At 37.8% G+C, this 23,438-nt stretch overlaps 1 protein-coding gene across 2 annotated transcripts in view; it reads right to left on the reverse strand.

The window, feature by feature from the left end:
* Positions 1-23,438, reverse strand: part of LOC131164115 (uncharacterized protein At4g17910) — a 98,195-nt gene that overhangs the window by 26,341 nt on the left and 48,416 nt on the right. For both annotated transcript variants that reach the window (XM_058121081.1, XM_058121082.1), the window contains exons 9-11: positions 15,649-15,736; positions 5,297-5,423; positions 5,102-5,206 (exon numbers count right to left, since the gene is read on the reverse strand). In XM_058121081.1, coding sequence (XP_057977064.1) covers positions 5,102-5,206; positions 5,297-5,423; positions 15,649-15,736 — 320 coding nt within the window. The remainder of the gene's footprint in view (positions 1-5,101; positions 5,207-5,296; positions 5,424-15,648; positions 15,737-23,438) is intronic.

Raw genomic sequence — 23,438 nt, forward strand, 5'->3', positions numbered from 1 at the left:
CAACTTTTCCACCTCATACACAACATAGATGTATTTAACTTGTAATATATTAGTCCTAAAACTTACATTATTATGATTGTTAACCATTTCTAAAGTTTCACAAAAAATTCCATGCTTTACTACTGATTCCGATATTTTTTCAAATGGAAATTGACATCGAAATCGAAATTTCCATCAAAATTTCCGTATTGTTGGAGCTTCGAAATTTCAGTCGAAATCGAAATTTAAGACCATGGATGGTGGATGGCCAATAAGTGGGAGCAATGTTCTTGGACGTGGCAATTTCATTGAGGATTCAAATATCAAAGCATGGTTCTTTGATGAAGCGAAATATTAGTTTGGACCTAGTTAGGAAGAAGAGGACTTTGTGTTCAAGCAACCTCCTACTCTTAAAAGCTCCATATAGCTTGATGCCTTTATTTGAATACAGATTTCCTTACAACGGTAGGAACATCTGTGTTGCAGTTTACTAAAGTTCCCGTCAAATTTTACACATGCTTAAGCTCTCTAAAATCAAAGAAATTTTGGAAGAAATCTATTTTTCATATGATCAACATTTCCATATGAAGCATTGTTGTTTCCCAAGAACCATGACCATTAAATCAATATTAACTATCCAGCATTTTTTTTTTTTTTTCGAGGATCAAAAAAGAACATATGTCATCAAAGAACAAAGTGTATATATATATATATATGATGTTGTGAAAAACAAATTGCACAGTGGAATATATTTGTATGTAGGATCAAAAACACAATGCAGTAATCAAAGATGAATATACAAAACAATCCACAACCACAGCAAGTATATAAAAGCAATAATAACAATAAGAACACAAGGAATTACGTGGTTCGGCAATGCCATCATCCATTGGAGCAAACGGAAAAGATTCACTATCTTCTTGTCCAAATTACATGAACAATACATTAACCCTCTCAACCAACCTTCCATATACATCTGAGACACCATATATGTAAAGTTCCCGAAGCTTTTCCCTCCAAACCCCAACCATATTAACGTCCCCTTATTCAAAATTTGAAATCTGCGTTGACTGTCCCAAGCCAAACCGTTGACGGTTAGAGCCTTACCGTCGACGGTTTCCCCTTCTGCTTGATTTCCTTCATGCTTTCCCTTTGTGCATGCTTTCCACTCAGTATGTGAGCCACATATCACAACAATCTCCACCTTGGCGAACATACGCCCCTTAAAAGAAACTAAAAACATGAACCTGCTACTCCACTTTGACCTTGGGACGTTAGGTTAGGACTGCCTCACGTCTAGCAACTGGAGACAAACACCTAGTCCAAGCAAGGCTTGAACTTGCCTGTGGCAACTTCGGCTTCTGTTAACAACCTCAATTCAGTTGTAGATGTAACAACCTGAGACTACACCCTAGGCTTCCAACAAGTAGGCCTTCCCACAACAGTAAACACAAAACCTGCTGTAAGCCTTCTATCACCAAAGTCACTTGCAGTGTTTTCAACAAATCTCACAATTGACAGGCCACTATGTTGCCTGTCGAAACACCCCATTGCACCAGCATGAGGGGCCTTTGACATATCCCGGACATCACTGTCCGTCCTTGGGTACCAAGCAGTAGACATTTTACATTGATTCTCCACAGAACCCCCTTGAGACGGCAAACAAAGTCTCCCTGCAGTTCTGTCCACAAAGCCACCCTGAGATAACACCAATCTCCCTACAGCTCTGTCTATGCAAATCTTCAAACCAAGACCCTTCTTGGTTGTACCCAAAACATTCATGTCAAAATCTTTCAATAAAGTTCCCAACTGATTAGCCTCGGTCAAAGCTTTCCTAGCCAATAACATGTCATTCACAAACAACACATGCATCACTCTCTTGCATCCTATCACCTTCTTCCCCACTGGAAGCCTCACCAACTCCCACACCTGGTTCTTATGCAATACTTTCATTTCCTCCACCATAACATTTATCCATCTATTTTTCTCTTTGTTGTGCACTGCAACTTGAAAAATAGTAGGAATCTTGCTACTGGTAGTAATGAATGCATAAAACACCAGAATACTAAATTTATACCTAAGTGGTGGTCTGATAGTGCACCTGAGCTCACAGTGATCCTACTGATCTCCTGAGCTAAAAACTCCTTGCAATATGAACAATGTCATCTCTGCTCTGAGTATGTAGCTCCACCTGCATCACATGCCCATTTATACTGTGATACAGTTGACTCGAGATAAAACTCCTTGCATTTCTACCCTAAGTGTCTAATTCCACCTGAATTACATGTTGGCTACTGCAATTTTCTAGCATTTATTTCTCTTTCTTTACCTTAGTACGCTGCCCCATGACTTTCTCACCAAAATTCATGTCTTTACTGATCACCACTTTGTTTGCCAAAAGATCACCCAACTTAGACTCACCTTTCTTATACCCCAAAAAGATGTACTGTCCAGACATAACACCAAGCCTAGATCCAATATCACTAGAAATGTGCACCTGTGGACATCCACTTACACCCGAGTAGTCTACCACAAAACCTGCCCACAATGCACCCGCAACTATCCCATCTAGTGATACCTTTGGCGATCGGTTAAATGAGAAACGCGGCATACTCACTGACTTCACCAAGAAGTTTCCTACAAGCCTTGCATATAACCTATCCTACTCATAAAACTCTTTGAATAAAACCAACGTACTCAGTCCCAATGTCCGACCTAAGGATCTCTCTCCCAGTCTGGTTCTCCATCTCAACCGCAAGTTAAACCTGGTAAACACCTCAGACTTGTGCCACATGAGATACACCAAGACGTTTCGTGATAAACCCACGAAAAACATGTCTGCCCCATGATGCTACCCTCACCGGTCCCCAAACATCTAAATACATAGAGTCACCCAAATGCCCCAACCGCACATGCCACAGAATATCTGACTCAAATTCTATAGCTGCAGCTCCACCTACAACTTTTGTACCTTGTAGTGCATAGATATTTCCCGCTACCTTTTGTGCTTTCATCACTATCAAGTCGCCTTCATACACTTTCATTTCTCCACTTTCAGACATGTAACTATATCCATTAAAGTGCCTAATGAAATTACATTCTTCCTTAGATCTGGCACATGTCTTACATCACATAAGGTTCTCACAACACCATCATAAATTTTAATTTTGACATTTCCAATACCAATTGTTTTGCATGAAATATCATTTCCCACCAAAACACAACCAGTATTAACTGACTTGTAAGTGTTGAACCATTTTCTATTTGTTGTCATATGATAAGAGCATCCGATATCTAGGATCCAAGAATAATCCGTGAGGCACTCCGAACCCGATGAAACACATAGCATATCACCATCACTGCTCCCTGAGTCTCCTTTCACTGCATTTTTAGATTTTGACGAACACTACTGATTTTCAGCATACCCTTTCTTCCACTTCGGACATTCTGGTCTTATGTGCCCGCACTTAAAGCACTTTATGTCCTTCCTCTTCCCGGACTGCAACCAAGATCAGTTCCAAGACTTACGTCTTCCACGTTCTTAGTTACTCTTCACCACAAACCCTTCACGATGTGAAACTTCATCGCTAGCCATTTTTCTTTGATTAAAACCGAGCAATGCACTTGTCACCTCTTCCAAATTCAGGCTTTCCTTGCCCCATGTCAGTTGTAACCAAGTTTTCATACATGTGAGACGTAGGTAGGGAATTCAATAGCATCAGTGTCTTGTCTTTCTCCTCGAACTTTACATCAACACGCATCAAATCACTCACAATCTAATTGAATGTGTTGATATGTTGGTTCAAATCCGAACCCTCCACCATCTTAAGCCAATACAACTTTTGCTTAAGAAACAATTTGTTTGACAAAGGCTTAGACATATACCGGCTTGCCAAAATGCTGCTGGAGAATCTTCATCCATGACATGATACAACACATCATCAACTAAACAAAGTCGGATGATTGATACTACCTTTGCCTCCAGTTCATTCCAACTTGCTTCATCCATGCTTTCCGGTTAAATTCAGTATAAGGCCTTTACCATGCCTTCCTGCACTAAGAGATCATTCACCCTTCTCTGCCACAAATCAAAATTTTCGATTCCATCAAACTTGACAATGTCAAATTTCGCAAACGAAGATCTAGAGGTCATTTCAACAATGCTCTGATACCAATTTGTTGTGAAAAACGAATTGCACGGCGGAATATATTTGTATGTAAGATCAAACACATAGTGCACTAATCAATGATGAATATACAGAACAATCCACAAGCACAGCAAGTATATAAAAGCAATAATAATAATAATAAGAACACAAGGAATTACGTAGTTCGACAATGCCTACATCCACGGGAGCAAACGGCAAAGATTTACTATCTTCTTGTCCAAATTACATGAACAATACATCAACCCTCTCAACCAACCTTACATATACATCTGAGACAACATATATAAAGTTCCCGGAGGTTTCCCTCAAAACCCCAACCATATTAACGTCCCCTTATTCAAAATTTGAAATCTGCGCTGGGTGTCCCAAGCCAAACCGTCAACAGTTAGAACTTAGAACCTTACCATCGACGGTTTCCCCTGCTACTGCTTGATTTCCTTCATGCTTTCCCTTTTTGCATGCTTTCTACTCAATATGTGAGCCACATATCACAGCATATAAAATATATATATATATATATATATATATATATATATATATATTTCAATTTTCACATGATCAACATTTCTAAATGAAAAGTGTTGTTTCCCAAGAACCATGAATCATTGCAATCAATATTAAATATTCCAGCGTCATTTTTTTTTTTTAAAGGATAAAACAGAAGATGTCATAAAAGAAGAAAGAACGTACAAAAAAAGAAGATATATTTCATTAAATACTCCAGCGTTTATTGCATAGCCACTAATCTCAGACAAATTAAAGAAAATAAAAGAAAAGATTAAAAGAAACCCATCCATCATAATAGTTTGTAAATATATAAACACAAAGCAAAACTTTGGTTGAAATGCCAAACAAAGCGACTTAAAAGGCATGTGTGTGAACACAGACACGCACAAGTTTCACATAAAAAGCAAATGAAATAAAAAAATAATAATTTGAGAAGTAATCCTTACCAAATATGCTGTAGATTCCCTCCTTGTTCTGGCTGATGATGTCCATTTTCCTTTCACTAGAAAGCAGATACACATTTAAACCAAGCATCAAGCAAATTTGATATCCTGAAAAATTTTGAATTCAAATTATAACCCTATATATATAGATTTTTCACAAGGACAAATACCAAAAGAGAATTCCAACTGAATTTATACCTATCAGAATTAGCGAACCTAAAACTCCACAATATTTTGGAGGAACATTAATTAAGGATGTCAGGACTGATACAGCTGCAAGTGTGAAAAAGAAATTCCAATGCACTCCATATTCACCCACATGAACCTACAGGGACAGTAGTAAAGACTAGAATAAGATAATATAATGAGGGGAAAAATTCGAACCATGAAACCTAATATAGAAAGTCATGCAAGATGAAATATAACATTTTATAACACAGTAGGCAAGAACTAGATTATGGACAGTTGGACGCCTTAACAAAAAAGTCACATTGTTGCGATACTTTACATCAACTTGAAACTGGAAACTATCTTTAGAATAACTCATCACTGAATTAGAACAGAGCACGTTAACCAAATCAAATGCACAGGAGCTGGATTGTAAGGGATAGTGGGTAGGTCAAAGACTAAGAATCTTCTCTATCCAAAACCAACAACTATCTTGAAGTGTTTTAAGTGATGCCATTTCATATCTATAGAAAGCCATTTATATTAGGATTTCGCAATAAATACTGAATTGAATATGACATATACTCAAAAGAATTGCAAATGCTTAACCTTTTCCATTTGCACTTCTAATTAACAGCGAAATAGAGGACTCTCAGTGTGCATATGGCATCAACCATTGTAGCACAAGTTGAAGTTTCTTCAAGTGGGCACCTTTTTCTCTTTTATTCGTTTTCTTTAAGTCTACTAAGAGCACAAAAAAAGGGTGAGTACAAGCCAAGTACATGGTAACATACTAACAAGGGAATTATACAAACAAAATAACAAAATATAAAGGAATTTAGAAACAAAGGGACAAAACAAAACTTTAAAGAACTCTTTGATCTGTCTTCTATAGCTTGTCCACATGAAGAAAGAGAACTCCAAAACAATATCCACCCCATAATCTACTGCGAAAGGACAAGAAACTACAAATCATAGGCCATAATGCTCTAAACAGTGTCTTGAAAACTACACCATCAAAGGCATCTTCCTGCTTTTTTCCTTCCGCAGTCATCAATAGACACATAAGGGGGCCCATCTTCCAAAATTTTCCTAGTTCCTCCTACATCCACAGTCCTCCTGCAGCAATGCTTTGAAAATTAATGGCGTTAGAGAACCACTTTACTTAAAAGCTTAAGTTATTAGGTTGTGGGCAACAATGTATATCAAGCTTTAACACTTCCCCGGACGTGCAGCCCAACACCATGTAGAGAGATAAACAGAGGATTTAAAACACCCATGATAGGGAACACGATAATTTTTTTAAAACACCACAACACAACAAACTCAGGGAACAAGACTAGAACCTAGGACCTCCTAGTAACTAGCTCTAGTACCATGTTAGACCACCACTTTACCATTGTGGGCCAACAATGTATATCAAGTTTTAACAAATGGCAAGAACCTTTGACAATCCATAGAAGGACAAATGGACTTTTAGTTAAAATATATGAAAAAGTGAAATCATCAAGAAGATTAAAATCCTGATAATTCCCCCATTTGAGCTTAGGGCAGAATAGCCCTATTTCTTCTTGTTGCTAATTAGGGTGGTTTTTTGCCTTCTTGAGATTTTCATTTTCAGAGATCTCTTAATGATAGGGATATGGAGGAACTTTCCATTTTGTTGATTTTGTTGAACAATTGTCGTATTTCTTTAGGAGTGGATTATCGTTCTTGGTCCTTGGATCCTTTGGGTGTATATCCATGTAAATCCATTTGTAAATTCTTGACCTGCTCAAATTCTTCTTTTCCTCTTAATACCATTGAAAGGCCAAAGTCCCCACTAAATCAAGGCTTTTATCTAGTTGATTGTGTTTAATAGAATCAATACTAATAACTTGTTGCAGAGTAGGAGAGCAACTAAGGCACTTTCTCCAGATATTTGTGCTCTTTGTAGTAATAGTTCAGACACAGCATCCCATCTAGTTCTGAATTGGGATATTTCCTGGAGAATGTGGAATAAGTTATTTGGTTTATTGGGAATTTGGGAGAGAGTTGAGTTTGTCCAGATACAGTGGAGGATTTTTTTGGCAGCTTCATTTGTTGAATTTGGAAGGAGAAAGGACAGGGCACACTATGAAAATGCGCTTATTTTGCTGCACTGTGGGGTTAGGTTGGAGCATAATGCGCATTATTTTTAAGAGAAGAAGTTGAATTTTTCTGCTGTCAGAGAAGATTCATTATTTGGCTCACTTTGGTGTGTTGGCTATGAGTACTTTAAAGAAGTGAGCTTCTTGTATATTCAACAGGATTGGTGTTATTTGCTGGCTTGATTATATGTGCTGCGTGTTTTCTGTTTGCTTCTTTTTCCTTTTGCTCTATTTTTTTTGTATTTCCTATCTAATTTATTTCAATTTTTTTGTAGGGAGATGTCTATTCTCTTTTTTGTATATTCCTAATCTATTAATGATTTTTCTTTTTTTGCAATCCAAAAAAAAATATTCCAGTTTTTCCCTGCCATAAAATGCTACATATGTGCAATTATTCTTGTAAAGGGAATGAATGCTAGTTCTTGTTTTAGGCAGGTCTTCAGTGACCCAAGACACTCCAAAATCTTGGATATTTTTTAAGGTATTAAAAGAGATATTAAGAGACAAGAAACACAATCAAGAGAGGACAAGAGACCTTCAGAAAAGAGAAATCTCTTTTCAACCCCTTGGCATTGTAAATAGCAGAACACTGTAAATTAGCTAATTCCCACTTTCCCTCCTTTGCCTTAGTTTTACCACCATCCAAGCAGAGTTCCTCGCCTACCAGAAACAGACTCATCTTGTCCAATGTGCTTCTAGATCATTATCATTATGAACCCCAACATGAGAAATAAGGGCAGGCAAAATACCAGCCTCAGTCGGCTTATTCATCTGCCTCTTCTTGCCTGTTCCGTCTTCCCCAACAATAGAAGCACTGTCCAAACCGTACAACAAAAATGGAGGAACATAGGAAATATCACTCAATAAATCAGAAGACTCTGATACATACCCAAACTGATCACAAACCTCGTCTAAAAGTAGTTCTTCATCAAAAGCAAAATTACTACCCAACACATACTCATCATCAGACGCATTGCGCATTTTTTTCTCCTTGATAGGATTTTCTTCACTAACCTTCTTTGTAGAATCTAGTTTCAACCATTACGTGTCTCAACATAAGGATTCCTCATTTCCATGCCCTTCCACCCCAACATCTAATGAGGATAGATCAAGGACATTATTGTCTATCCCTCAACTAGAGATTTATGCACCTCACCAACCCCCTCTTTTCATTATAGACACCTATCATCTCAAATACTAGCCTGATTATCACCCAAACTGACCTTTCTCTGTTTTTCCTACAACTCTTGAACGTTGACCAGACTTCCATCCTCCTGATAAATTCCTATAGTTTCCTCATTAGTAAGTGAACCAGTTAACCCCTTATCTTTCACTAGAGAAGAACCACTCAACCAGCCACAAGTTTTTTTTTTTTTTTCTTATGACCACACAATCTACCTGACACCAACTTTACTATCTTTCAACCTGTGATATTTGATGGGCCTTTGAAGCCAACCTTCTAGATGCCTTCTTTCCTTACATGTTGGACCTCCAAATTCCGTTGGACAATAGCATAGACCTTCACATAAATACCTTGGTCATCAAACACATTTTTAGAGCAATGAGCCTGCTTCCTTCAAAGACTATCCTAGCCTACTTGGGGAATAAGTTCAGTAAGGCCTTCACTACCCAAGAGCTGACCCAAGTCCAAGACTATTGCTAAACAGCCCAGGGCACTCCACATCACCTTCTTCACATGACCATCCTCCATTGAAACCCTAGCCGTCTCTATTGCAACCAACATACCCCTCATAATATAAGTGTTTGGCTACCGTCAATGCTCAAACAAGCTGCTTGGGCGGCATTACACCCCCACAACAAACACATGTAGACCTGGAAAAGAAAATTGGGTCGGATAATCCATGGCAGATCAGGCAGCCGGGTGAGCAAAATACAATTCATATCCAACACAATCAAGTGGTGGTTTGGATCTAATAATCGATGGCGTGTGGCAAATAACCTATCATTCCCGAGAATGATTATTTTTCGATTCAATCAATAATTTATTTTGTAACATAATAATTGCAGTTGTGATTGAATTTGTAATTTGGTATTGTAGAAGATTTATTACGTAGAAAACATAAACAACAACAACAATCCAAGCCTTAAGTCTCACTAGGTGGGGTCAACTACATGAATCCTTTGCCGCCAATTTACACAAGCATGGGTGTTGACTCTACGAGTCCAATCCGTTTTTGATGACAAATAACTTGGTATTTGATCTGTACATTGAGTTTGTGAACAGGAACTATATTAAGCATGCACGGAAGGATAACGAGTCGTGGAAGTCACAAAGTAAAGCTATCAAATCTTGGCAAGATCCATGGAACTCAAAGAGTACGAGAATCAAGATGCAAGCGGCAAAGTTCAAGAACATCTTGGGAATGGGTATTTAGAACTCATGTACTTACATTGTCATATGATTTAATTTGAAGTTCAACATGACTTAGAATGATTTTAGAATTCATGCATTTCATGTACATCAATAGGGAATTTTCATGGACTTAGAAATGTTTTTGAATCATGGAAAATATGCTTTATAAAAGACCCAAGAAAAGAAACAAAGCAGAATTTAAAACTAGAGAAGAAAAATTGAGAAAAATGGGACTTCGGTAGCCTGAACTTCACCTTAGTCGCCTAAAGAATTTCTTCAAGAGCCTGAAGATTAAGTTCGGTAGCCTGAAGAATTAATGGGAAACACAGCAAGTTGGCAGAGGCTCTTCGGTCGCCTGACCTTGGAACCTCAGGCGCCTGAACCCACTTCAGGAGCCTCAACTTCCCTCTTTAGGCGCCTGACCTTGTATTCCAACTTGATTTTTCAAAGGCTTAAGGAACTTCGGTCGCCTAGACTTTCGACCTCAGCCGCCTGAACTTGCGGGAAACTTAAAAACTTGTTTTTTATTAAAAGAACTCGCGAGCTATTTCATCGATCCAACGACTGAGATCAATTCTAAGGGTAAGACACTATATATACTGAATATCTAAACCCTAGAAGAAGCTAAGACACACAACAAGAGAAGAACACATCGTATTGCAAGATTGTAGAGAAACTTGAGCTGATTGTCTGCACTTCATTCTACTTTCATCGTCTTTGGGCAAATCCATTCCGAAAATCAAAGGGCATTCATTCATTCAACTATACTTTAATCTAGTATTGAGGTTTGATCTTTCAAGTTATTTTTCTTAAGAACTTCTCATCTCATCCCATTACGTGCTCTTGATTATTATTAGAAAAGTTTTGATCTTGAGTGTGCATATTCGTATAAAAATTGATTTTTGAAAAGATCATTACTTGAGAAAGTTTGTTTAGCTTGGTTGATTGATTTTTGATTCAAGAGTATATAAATATACATATATATCATTCATAGAGCTTATTATTGAAAAACCTATTTTGATTATAAGGTTGATCTTGAAAGTGCCTATACACATACATAGTTATTTTAAACAAGATCATTACTTGATTTAAGTTGTTTGATTGATTGAAAGGTTTGATTCAAGTGTGCGTTTTCTAAAGGAACTATATTTTAGATATATTAACGTTTGATTAAAAATCCTTGGTACTTATAACTATATATTCTATTGAGGGATATTTTCTGAAAAACAATATACTCAGTTTGTGATTGAATACTTGAAAGAAAACTTTGTGATTTTGATTGATTTAATATTCAAGACAAAGTTTTTATTAATAAGTTCACATCAAACATATTTGTGCATTTTTGCAAAGTGAACCAAGAACCCTAGTATACTCCAACACATTTTAAATATATCTTTACTTGGGAGTTTTGGTTAAATAGGGATTTGTGTGTTGAAGCATATCATACTTAAAATGATTGTATTGTTTTTTCATACATTCATGAGCTTCAAGTTATATCATATGTTAATGTGTTAGGAAATTGAATTGTACTCACAAGCTTTTATTAGAAGCATTGTTTTTGAGTGTTATTTTTCAGATCTTACTGTATACACGGTTCGATGTGTGAACCAGTGTGTGAGGAGAGAGTTGTATCTCTTGTAAGCAGCGGAGTAGGAGGGAGTTGTGCCTCTTGTAAGCATCGGATTGTAAGTGAAGCTCCGTCCCAATTTAAGGAGCAGGGATTTAGTGAATCCTTGAGTGGTTAATCAAGGCGAGGACGTACGCCGAGTCGGCTGAACCTCATAAAACTATGCTTGTCTTCTCTCTTCCCTTTACTCTTTATTTTTAGCACTGCATTTATATTGTGTATATTGCATGCATAGGTTGGATAGTCTTACACGTAAGTAATTGAGTAACAAGAATTTATTGGTAAATATATAAGAAGGGTTTAAGCGGTAAATAAGTGTCAAAGATTTTTTTTATACCCAATTCACCCCCCCCCCTTCTCTTGGGATTACACCTGATTCAACAATGGGTAATTTCCTTTGACAAACTCGGGACTATTAGATCCTTAACATCTCATTCCAAGTTATTTTAAGTCTAACCCTACCCCTTCTACTGCCCCTCATTGTAACGAGCTTACTCCTCCTCACTAACGCACTATTTGGCCTATGTTGTAGGTGCCCAAACCATCTGAATCGTCCCTCCCTTATCTTATCTTCTACAGGAACTACACCTAACTTACCGTGAATATGTTCATTCATTTATCTTTTAACATTATACCATTCATCCACCTTAGCATTCTTATCTCAGCAACTTTTACATTTTGGATATGTTGTTCTTAGTCCCCCAACACTCTAATCCATATAGCATAGCCAGTCTTACAGTTATCTTATTGAACTTCTGTTCTAATTTTAAGAGTATTCTACGATCACATAGCATACTTGAAACACTTCCCTATTTTATCCAACCTGCTTTAACTATATGCATCACAGGTTCTTCAATTTCTCCTTCAACTAACATAATAGATCCAAGGTATTGAAATTTACTATTGCTATTGATTTCTTGACCACTAAGTATAACCTTTTCTCCAATATTCTTCCTAACAACAACAACAACAAAATCAAGCCTTAAGTCCCACTAGGTGGGGTCGGCTATATAAATCTTTTTCCGCCAATTTATGCAATAATGGACCTTTTCTTTTGATAGATTCAGGGCTATTAAATCGTTACTATCTCATTCCAAGTTATTTTAGGTCTACCTCTACTCCTACTGTCTCCCATAGTAACTAACTCACTCTTCCTCATTGGCGCACTATGTGGCCTCTATTGCAAGTGTCCATACCATCTGAGTCGTCCCTCCCTTATCTTCTAGAGGAGCTACACCTAACTTATCGCGAATACGTTCATTCCTTAATTTATCTTTCAGTGTCATATTCTTCCTACTATGACTAAAATTACATTTCATATATTCTATCTTATTTCTACTTATCTTAAAACCTCTATATTCTAAAGCTTCTCTCCATAATTCTAACTCTTAGTTTCATCAATCAAGACAATATCATTTACAAACAACATACACTATGGAACCTCATTTGGGATACTCCTAATAAGTTCATCCATCACTAGAGCAAAAAGATAAGAGCTCAAAGCATATTCTTGATGTACCTATTGCGATTGGAAATTCCCTAACCTCTACACCTATTGTCCTAATGCTAGTCATTACTCCATCATACATATCCTTGATGACATCAATATATCAACTAGATACACCTTCTTTATTTTCTTTTCCTAAAACTCACCATAGAACTTCCCTAGGCGCCTTATCATACACTTTCTTTAAGTCAATAAAAACCATATGCAAGCCCCTCTTCTTTTCCCTCAACTTGTCCATTAATCTTCTTAAAAGATATGGAGGTTCTATAGTAGATCTCCCAAGCATAAAACCAAATTGATTTCTTTAGAGCCTCGTTTCTAACCTTAATCTTTTAGTTTTCATTAAATAGCTTAGTAAAGTAACTTCACCATCTTTCTTTTATGTCTTCACCCTTAACCAGGATAATATCATCCTCACTTTTCATACATTTTACATCACCTAAGTCCTTGTTGTTTCTTTCTCTAGCTCTAGCAAGTTTAAATATGTTTCTTTCCCCTTTTTTGTATATAATCTAGCATATAAATTATTAAATTATCTATGTTTAGCTTCACTAATGGCCTTTTTGCAACATTTTGTTTTTTTCACCTCTAAATACTTCTCAAAGCTTTCCATGTTTCTACAATTTTGCCATGTTTTGTACTAAATTCATTCTATCTTGATAGATTTTTAGACATCTTGATCCCATCACCAACTTTCTTTGTTGTCCTAGAATCTTCTTCTTGATTCATCTAAAATCTCTTTTGCTATCTTTTTAATAGAGCTTGCTATCCTCCAAACAATGATTGTTTCTACACCATCCTCTATTGTCTAATCACCATTTTGATCACTTTACCTTTAAATTTTATTATATTTTCTCCTTTTAGGTTCCACCACCTAGTTCTCTTGCATTGATTTATATTATCCATTCTCTTCCAATTTTTTTAATACATATATCTAACACTAAAACTCTATGATGTATAGTTAAGCTTTTACCTAGGATAATTTTACAATTCTTACATGATAAACGATCCACCCTCCTAGTTAATAAAAATCTATTTGATTTTTATTTTGTCCACTCTTAAAGGTTATTAAGTGTTCTTCTCTTTTCTTAAAGCGAGTATTTAGTGTAATAAATCATATGATGCGGAAGTCTAAGATCATATCATCAAACTCATTTTTATCTCCATATCCATGTATCCTCTCATAACCTTTATTACATAGCTAAAATGTAATTCTCAAAAATTGACTAAAACCCAATATTCAAAAATCAATTTTTCATATAAGTTTAAATATAAAAAAACATAAGTATTCTAAAAACTAATTGAAAGCTAGGCACGGTTTCTCTAAATATAGACTTTCTCCTTCTCCGTTTACCTCACGTTTAGCAATCATTAGCAACTTGCTAGTTGTCAACTGCAAACAAGATTCATATGCCCTCTTCAGATCCAAAATTAGCTTCAGTGTAGCACGAAACAAGCTCCAATCCTGCCATTCAAGCCCCATGGAATGAAAATCAAATGTCCCTTCCAATTAAGCCTTAATCCAATTTCAATAAATCAATCCATTCGGGGGGGATCAAACAGCCACCCAATACCATAGCCCCCCAACTTGCCTCCTCCAATCAAATCTGTCTAGGTGAGTAAAAACAAAGAACAAACATTTAAAAAATCCATCTGGCCCATTGACAACGAAACTGTAATCCATCTATGTCAATGATGATTCTTCTCTCGCACCTGAATGAAACCCCTTATGCCCAATCTCCACAATTGCAAGTTAAAGACCTTCCTTTTGGTGACTTTTGTTCAAGTAAAATTCATTTCTAGTTTAACTAATGGAATTTATGTTTGATTCAAACTTATCAAATTTTTAAAATAGTTGGAACTTTTCACTGTAAAATATATGGAAGGTAAAGATTACACAATAACTTAAAAGATTTATGAATTTTATCCTATTACATAGTTGATATAAGCTCTTACATTTTCAAAAAAAATGAAAAAAGAAAAAAAAAATGAACTGCGCATTCCAAGGAGGGGAGGCATTGATATGTATGTTGTGATATGTTTTCTATGGTACTAGCTGTGGGCACACACAACGTGGTTTTTTTTTTAATCACTATAAAAAAAATAGGCAAGAGTCGAAGGGTATTTTGATTTGATTAGGGGTGTTTTGGGTAATTAAAGAGCATGCATATGAGGCAGTAAAACTTATAGAGGTGTTTAGGGCATTCAAAAAATCAGACCAAGTATAGAAAAAATGGACAGCAGCTGAAGGGTATTTAAGCTTGATTACTAGAGCAATTATGGGGAAGCTATAGGCGTATTTTGGACATCAAAAAACCAGACCAAGTTTGGGGAATCCCCTTTCACGTATTAGAGATTAGAGATTAATGTTTGATTATACAGCTCTGCTAAGATTTGTTCCCTAGACAGTATCAAAATTTGTTACTATGCTGAAACATAGAAAGCAAAATTACAAGATAAAAGACAATATACTGATTCCCAACCCATTTACAATCAGGTAAACGTAAGCCAGCCAAAACTAAACCATTTAGCAAGCAACTAAGTCTAAAAGCATTTAATTCAGGTGGCTAAAATCTAGTTGAAGTTTGCCAGCCCTAATCAAGGAGTTCCCACCAAATTCCCCAAAAAAAGTAGTGTTCAGATAATTTAACATTATATTAACATGAAGATACACAAATATATGCACTCCACAATAATAAAACAGAGATAATTTATATCACTAGAGAAATAACAACCATATCATACCTGATAGTCAACGCCTCCTGTAAAAATTAGACGTCCAACCCCTAGAAGGATTAATGGACTGGTAGACTGAAGAGCAGACATCCAATTCCTGAAGGAGCATGCACAACCAGACAAGATAAGACCAATATGATGAATATAAAACCATGAATATTAAAAACCAATTCAAAATGAAAAAAAAAAAAAAAAAAGCAAATGTATAGATAATTCTAGTAAAAGAAGTACAAATACAAGCACCTTTTCTATATGAATGGATCATCTTAATATCAAGTCTTTGTATCAGCTATATGAATCCTCTTCTATCATTTTGCAAGATCTAGGGAAAATTTCTTAAGAAATCGGAGCGCTATCAAGTTTTATAATTGTTAGATTACCACCTCTCAATTCTATCTGTTTATAAATTCTAATATCTACCCCACCTAGTGGGACTTTAGGCTTGGTTTTGTTGTTATTGTTTATAAATTCTAATATCTGTCCTACATCACGACTTTCCCTAAAAGCTTAAGCTATTAGGTTGTGAACCAACAATGTTTATCAAGCCTGAACATTCACCTGCACATGCAGCCCAACAACATGTGGAGAGAGAAACAAACAATGAGTAACACCCACATTGGGGACACAATAATTCTTTTTAACAAACTTACATTAAACGCGGGCAACAAGACTAGAATCCAAGACCTCCTAGTGACCAGCTCTGGTACTATTTTAAATTACCAATTTACCTAAAAGATTAAGCTATTAGGTTATGGACCAACAATGTATATCAAGCCTTAACACTTCTATCACCTTGGAATTCTAGATCCACCCCTCCACCTCCTACAACCTCTAATGTCAACTAAATCGCTCATTTCTAATGGAAATGGTATTTGGTATATGCCCAAAACATCCTACCTATCCTTCTTATGGGTCTATCATCTTCTACAAGTGCTAAATTGGCTTAGGTGGAGATTTCAGTTCCTCAATTTTATCTTTTAGAGCTATACCACTCATCCATCTTAACGTTCTCTTTTCAACTGCCTTTACTTTTGCAATTAAGAATCTTTACAAAAAGAAAGTTGTGAATAGATATATATATATATAAGGCAGTCAGGTGCATAAAGCTCCCGCATATGTGGGGTCTAGGGAAGGGGCAGGCCACAATGGGTCTATAGTATGCAGCCTTACCTTGTATTTTTGCAAGAGGCTGTTTCCACGCCTCAAACCTGTGACCTCTAGGTCACACAGTGACAACTTTACCATTGTGCAATGTTAGGGTGTGACAATGTAATGGGGAAAAAGGGGAGAGAGATATAGCTCTAATTATATTCTCCAGGGATTTAGAATGAATCTATGATTATTTGTGCTAATGGTTGTATGGTTATTCTCTTGGATCTGAATAATACAAGTAGTCATTTTCATTATGGTGTTTTGTTGCCTTGGATTGTGATATACCTGATTATTGTAGCCTTATTCTGTGTATGTGAATATATTGCTCGTGTGATATCATATTGTTCCTTGTTTCTGTTGATTATTGAGACTCACCTGGTGCTCATGCCTGCAGGCTTGAACGTGTGATTGTTGGCCGACTCGTCGGGGGAGAGCTCTCAACGAGTGCCGCTCAACTCTTACTTGAGTCCTATTTTAGGGGTCCGTGATAGTTGGTATCAAAGCACAGTGTGTGCAAGCACCATGAGTGGTAACATGAGAAACAAGTCTGGAAAAGTAGAGCGTATTGAGGTGCTTGAGACAAAACTTGTAACCTTGGAGACAACGTGCTATGAACACCAAGGATTGGTGGCAAAATTTATAAAGGAGAAAGGCGTGCCAATAGAGCTTGAGGCCATCGAAGAAAACCCTAGAGGAAATCTCTATGGGGTATCAAAATTTGAGGAGAGAATCGAGGAACTTGAAAAATTCATTCCACATGTAAAATCCCTAAAGAAAAGGCCAATAGAGCTTGAGGCCTTCTAGAGGAGTATCAAGCAATTGAAAGCCTTTGAGAGTAGGCTGGAACATATTGAGGGCATATTGCCATCTCTTACATCCCAGCGCGGAGAGCCAATAGAGTTTGAGGCCTCCTTACGGGAGCTAACGGATAATTTTGATTTCCTTGCAAAAGATGTTAAGGAGTCCATCAGTGCTTTGAAAGAAGATTTGAAGGAGATGAGCAATATCCAAAGTGCTATGGACCAAGTTCAGAAGGATTTACAAGAGATGACGGTGAAAGTGAATGCAGTGGCGCAGATAGCCCGAAGGCCGATTGCGGTACCAAATGAGGGTATTCGATTAAAGGTACTGGAACCTAAAAGTTTTGGGGGTACGCGAGATGCAAAGGAACTGGATAATTTCTTCTTTGATATGGAGCACTACTTCATGTGCTCACGAGTTGATCTGGAGGCGGACCAGGTAAATATGGCAACCGTATACCTTGTTGAGGATGCTAAATTATGGTCGAGAACTAAATGGAATGATATTCAGCACAATAAGTGTGTCATTAAGACCTGGGAGGGTTTGAAACAAGCGTTGAAGACCCAATTCTATCCAGAAAACGTAAAGTACACAAAACGGTGCAAAGTAATGGAATTGCAACAGGCCGACTCAATAAGGAGTTATGTACGAGAATATCAGACCTTGATGTTGGACATCATAGACATGACCGAATCAGATAGACTATTTCATTTTCTCCGGGGTTTGAAGACATGGCCGAAAAATGAACTACGCCGACAAGGTGCTAGTGACCTCTCTTCCACCCTTGCCGCTGCTGAACGGTTGGATGATTTTTCAGACAGTTCTGGGAAGCGAAATTTTCCAATGTCCACCAAAAATGATTCCAAGCCCAGTAAAGTGTATAAGGCCACAAATGGGGGAAGGGACAGGGAAATAAATAGTTCTTGGAAAGATAAATGAGCGCCCATAACCAGGGAGTGGAGGGGCGGACGAACAGGTGCTGGGGAGCGTCGGTTGCTGGTCTCATGTTTCCTCTGCATGGGACCACATCGAGTGGCGGAGTGCCCTCAACGAAAGGCTTTGAATGCTCTAAAAGCCCTTCGAGGGGAAACCAAAACCTCGACAGCAACCCCAAAAGAAAAACAAAATATGGTGGGAGCATTGAGATTTTTGGGGGCATTAAAGCGCCAAGTAGTTACCAACAAGTCTCAGGAAAAGGGCTTAATGTACGTTGATCTACTTTTGAATGGAAAGAAAATCAAGGTCATGATTGATACAGGGGCCACCCATAATTTCATTGTTGATACAGAAGTCCAGCGGTTAGAATTACAAGTAGACAAGGATGTGGGGAAGTTGAAAGCAGTGAATTCTGAAACGTTAACCATGGTGGGAGTGGCACCTAAAGTAGCCTGCCAAATGGGGTCGTGGTCTGGAACAACTTATTTCACCGTGGCACCCCTCGATGACTTTGATGTGGTATCGGGGATGGATTTTCTTAAAGTGACACGCTCAATGCCGATCCCAGCTGCAGATTGTCTTGTGATAATGGGAGATACACCTTGTGCGGTTCCTGCAGCCTACAACACTTTCAATGAGAGGAAGTTGCTTTCAGCCCTCCAGTTCAAGAAGGGAGTAAAAAGGGGAGAACCTTCTTTCGTGATTCTACCGGTAGTTTCAAAAAATGAAGAAATAGGCGAATATCCGGTTCAAATTAAGTGTTAGAAGAATTCAAGGAGGTAATCCCAAAACAGCTACCCAGAGTTTTACCACCTCGACGACAGATTGACCACGAAATTGAGCTTTTGCCAGGGGTAAAACCGCCAGCACGTGCCCCTTATTGAATGGCGCCGCCTGAGTTAGCTGAACTTAGAAGGCAACTAAATGATCTAATTGCAGCAAGATTCATCCGCCCATCAAAAGCACATTTTGGGGCCCCAATGTTATTCCAAAAGAAACAAGATGGAAGTTTGCGTTTATGTGTAGATTATCGACCTCTTAATAAGGTGACAGTTCGCAACAAGTATCCCATTCCGTTGATTGCCAATATTTTTTACCAGTTAAGTACAGCTAAATATTTCACTAAACTGGACTTGAGATCGGGATATCATCAAGTGTGCATTGTAGAGGGAGATGAACCTAAAACCACTTGTGCCGCCCGGTATGGAGCATTTGAATTCCTTGTCATGCCTTTTGGGTTAACTAATGCACCTGCTACCTTTTGTACTTTAATGAATCAGGTTTTTCAGGACTACCTTGATTCATTTGTAGTCGTTTACCTTGATGACATAGTGGTTTTCAGCGCATCCTTGCAGAACATAAAGATCACCTTCAGCAGGTTTTTCAAAAACTCCGAGAAAATCAGTTATATGTGAAAGGGGAGTAGTGTGCTTTCACTCAAAAGCATATTAAATTCTAGGGGCATATCATTGAAGAGGGCTAGATACGGATGGATTCAACAAAAGTACAAACCATCAATGAATGGCAAGCACCTACATCCGTTAGAGAACTGCGATCCTTCTTGCGGCAAGCCAACTACTATCGAAAGTTTTAGAGGGATACTCTAGAAGAGTTGTGTTGTCAACTACTATCGAAAGTTTTAAAGGGATACTCTAGAAGAGTTGTGTCGTTAACAAATTTAGTGAGGAAATGGGTACCATGGCGGTGGTCAGAAGAGTGTCAATCAGCATTTGTTGAATTAAAGAAAAAGATTGTAGGAGATCCTATGCTAATCCTTTCTGATGTGACAAAGTCATTTGAAGTACAAGCAAACGCCTCAGACCTCGCATTAGGGGGGGTTCTTTTGCAGGAAGGGCATCTAGTTGCTTTTGAAAGTAGAAAATTAACGAGTGCCGAACGGAACTATACAGCGCAGGAAAAGGAGCTTCTCGTTGTGGTACACAGTCTCCGAGTATGGAGGCACTATCTCTTGGGGTCCAAATTTGTAGTAAAAACCGATCATGTGGCAGTTACTCACCTCTTGTCACAACCAGGACTAACCTCAAAACAAGCCTGTTGGCAGGAGAAGCTAGCTGAATTTAATTTTGATTTTGAATACAATGCAGGGAAGACAAAGTAGGGTAGCGTTACCTTTGAAAGATTTTATCAGGGAACATTTAAGTACAGACCAGCAAGCGCAAACATTGAGCAAACTGGGTAGAAGATGGGTTGATAATGACTAAAGGCAGGAGAGTCTATGTGCCCAAAGCTGGAAACTTAAGGAAAACCTTACTAAAAGAGTGTCATGATACATTGTGGGCTGGACATCCTGGATGGCAAAGAACTCATGCATTGATTACGCAAGGGTACTATTGGACGAATGTGCAAGACAATGTGATGAGTTATACCAAAACTTGCTTGATCTGTCAATAAGACAAGGTAGAAAGAAAGAAGACCTCAGGTTTTTTGGAGCCATTGCTAGTACCAGCTAATCCATGGGAGAGTGTCTCTTTGGACTTTATTTTCTCATTGCCAAAAGTAAAGGAGTATGACACGATTCTGGTGGTGATTGATCGGTTTTCAAAGTATGCAACTTTCATGCCAATTTCGAAGCCATGTTCAGCAGAGAAGACAGCTCAGCTATTCTTCAAGCATGTGGTTAAATATTGGGGTGTTCCAGAAAGACTAATCAATGATAGGGATGTCAGATTCACTAGGACATTTTGGGGTGAACTCTTTTGCTTGATGGGTTCAAACCTTAATCTATCCACTAGCTACCACCCGCAGACAGATGGTCAAACCGAACGTTTTAATGGGATGTTGGAAGAATACTTGCGGCATTTTGTTAACTCAAATCAGAAAAATTGGGTTGTTTTACTAGATACGGCACAATTCTGTTTTAACTCTATGAAATCTTCTACGACTAATAAAAGCCCTTTTGAGATTGTGACAAGTCAACAACCGACTCTCCCGCACACTTTGGATGGTCCATACGAAAGAAAATTTCCCGAAAGCATACCAATTCACAAAGAATTGGTTGCAAAACATCGAAGTCACTCGAGCTCAATTAGAAAAAGCATCGAAGCGCATGAAGAAATGGACAAACAAAGGGCGACGACAACAATTTGACTTTGGAGACCTGGTTCTTGTAAAAGTGCCGCCAGAGACATTTTGATTTCTTCGCGGCAAGGATAAAAGGCTTTTATGCCGTTACGAAGGTCCAATCAAAGTGATCGAGAAGGTAGGGCATGCATCTTATCGGCTTGAACAACCAAAGTGGATGAAGAGCCACAGACGACCAATCCATCCGGTGTTTCACATAAGCAACCTAAAGCCATTCCACACAGATGAAGCAAATCCGCATTGAAAAAAGATAAGGAGATCAACAATTTCCAAAAGGCAACCTGTAAACAAAGATGTTCAGAAGATCCTTGCAAACAAAGTCGTCAATGAAGAAGGTCGTCAACAACAAAAATATTTGGTTCAATGGATGGGGCTGGGAGAAGAAGAGAACAGTTGGGAAAAGGCAGAAAACCTTCAGCATGCCATATAAAAGATTGAAGATTTCAAAAATTTGAAGACAACGACATCAGCTTCAACATCAGCAGAGTGAGGAGGCCTTCTACAACACATCAACGAGGACGGCGATAAAATGAGCGGGGGAGGATGTTAAGGAGTGGCAATGCAATGGGGAAAGGGGGGAAAGAGATATTGCTCTAATTGTATTCTCCAGGGATTTAGAATGAATCTATGATTATTTGTGTTAACGTTTGTATGATTATTCTCTTGGATCTAAATAATACAAGTAGTCATTTTCATTATGGTGTTTTGTTGCCTTGGATTGTGATATACCTAATTGTTGTAGGCTTATTCCGTGTATGTGAATATATTGCTCGTGTGATATCATATTGTTCCTTGTTTCTATTGATTATTGAGACTCACCCGGTGCCCGTGCCTACAGGCTTGAACGTGTGATTGTTGGCTGACTCGTCGGGGGAGAGCTCTCAATGAGTGCCGCACGACCCTTCCTTGAGTCCTATTTTGGGGGTCTGTGACACCTAGGTATATATAAATATAATTGATTGTGAAAGAAGAGTAAAAGAAATGGAGGGCAGGGTATTCTCCTACAAAAACAAAAACAAAAACAAAAGGAAATTAATACACAATGCTAGTATACTATGTGGCAAGAAAACCATTTAAAGAGGAGTGAGGATGCTTGTTTCTGAATTGGGAGCGAACAAGGCTCCACTCCTAATGCTTTTACTAAAGTTTATTTTCAAAGGATGCTAGGATGGGACCAAGGATCACCTGATGAAAGTGTCCTACAATTTTTTTGCCAATCTTGTGGTGATGCAACGTTCATGGTGGAAAAAGACCGCACTACATGTCAGACTAGATACTAAATAGATTAAAATTAATTATAGGGATGTTTAGTGGCAAAGAAAGATCTTGTCGCACACAAACATGGTAGTGGGGCTTATGGAAGGTGCCATTGGGTGAATCCTCAACCCCTTGCTTCAGATCTTAGGAAAACTCTCAATAGATTAGAATTAATAAGCAAAAACGAAACCTTCTTCATTATTTGGACTGACATAAATATAAGTACAAGCCAACCTTACGCATTAAATGTGCCAAGGAAAATGACCATTCTTGACTACAACCATTTATACTTATCTAAACTCGAAAGATAAAATAACTTGACAAGAGATAGTGAGTAAGGATTTAATATCCCTAAATCTGTCAAAAGAAATTGTCCATGATCGCAAAAATTGGTGGAAAAGGATTCATATAGCCGTCCTCACCTAGTGGGACTTAATGCTTGGTTTTGTATGTAAACTCAAAAGATCTTCAAAATGAATTTGGAGCTTCACTCATCAATAAAATTTGTAATAAAGTTGGGCCTTAAAAATGACACACTTTCACTAAGCCAT

The sequence above is a fragment of the Malania oleifera genome, chromosome 9 (genome assembly GCF_029873635.1).
Source record: "Malania oleifera isolate guangnan ecotype guangnan chromosome 9, ASM2987363v1, whole genome shotgun sequence".
NCBI classification, from domain to species: Eukaryota; Viridiplantae; Streptophyta; class Magnoliopsida; order Santalales; family Ximeniaceae; genus Malania; species Malania oleifera.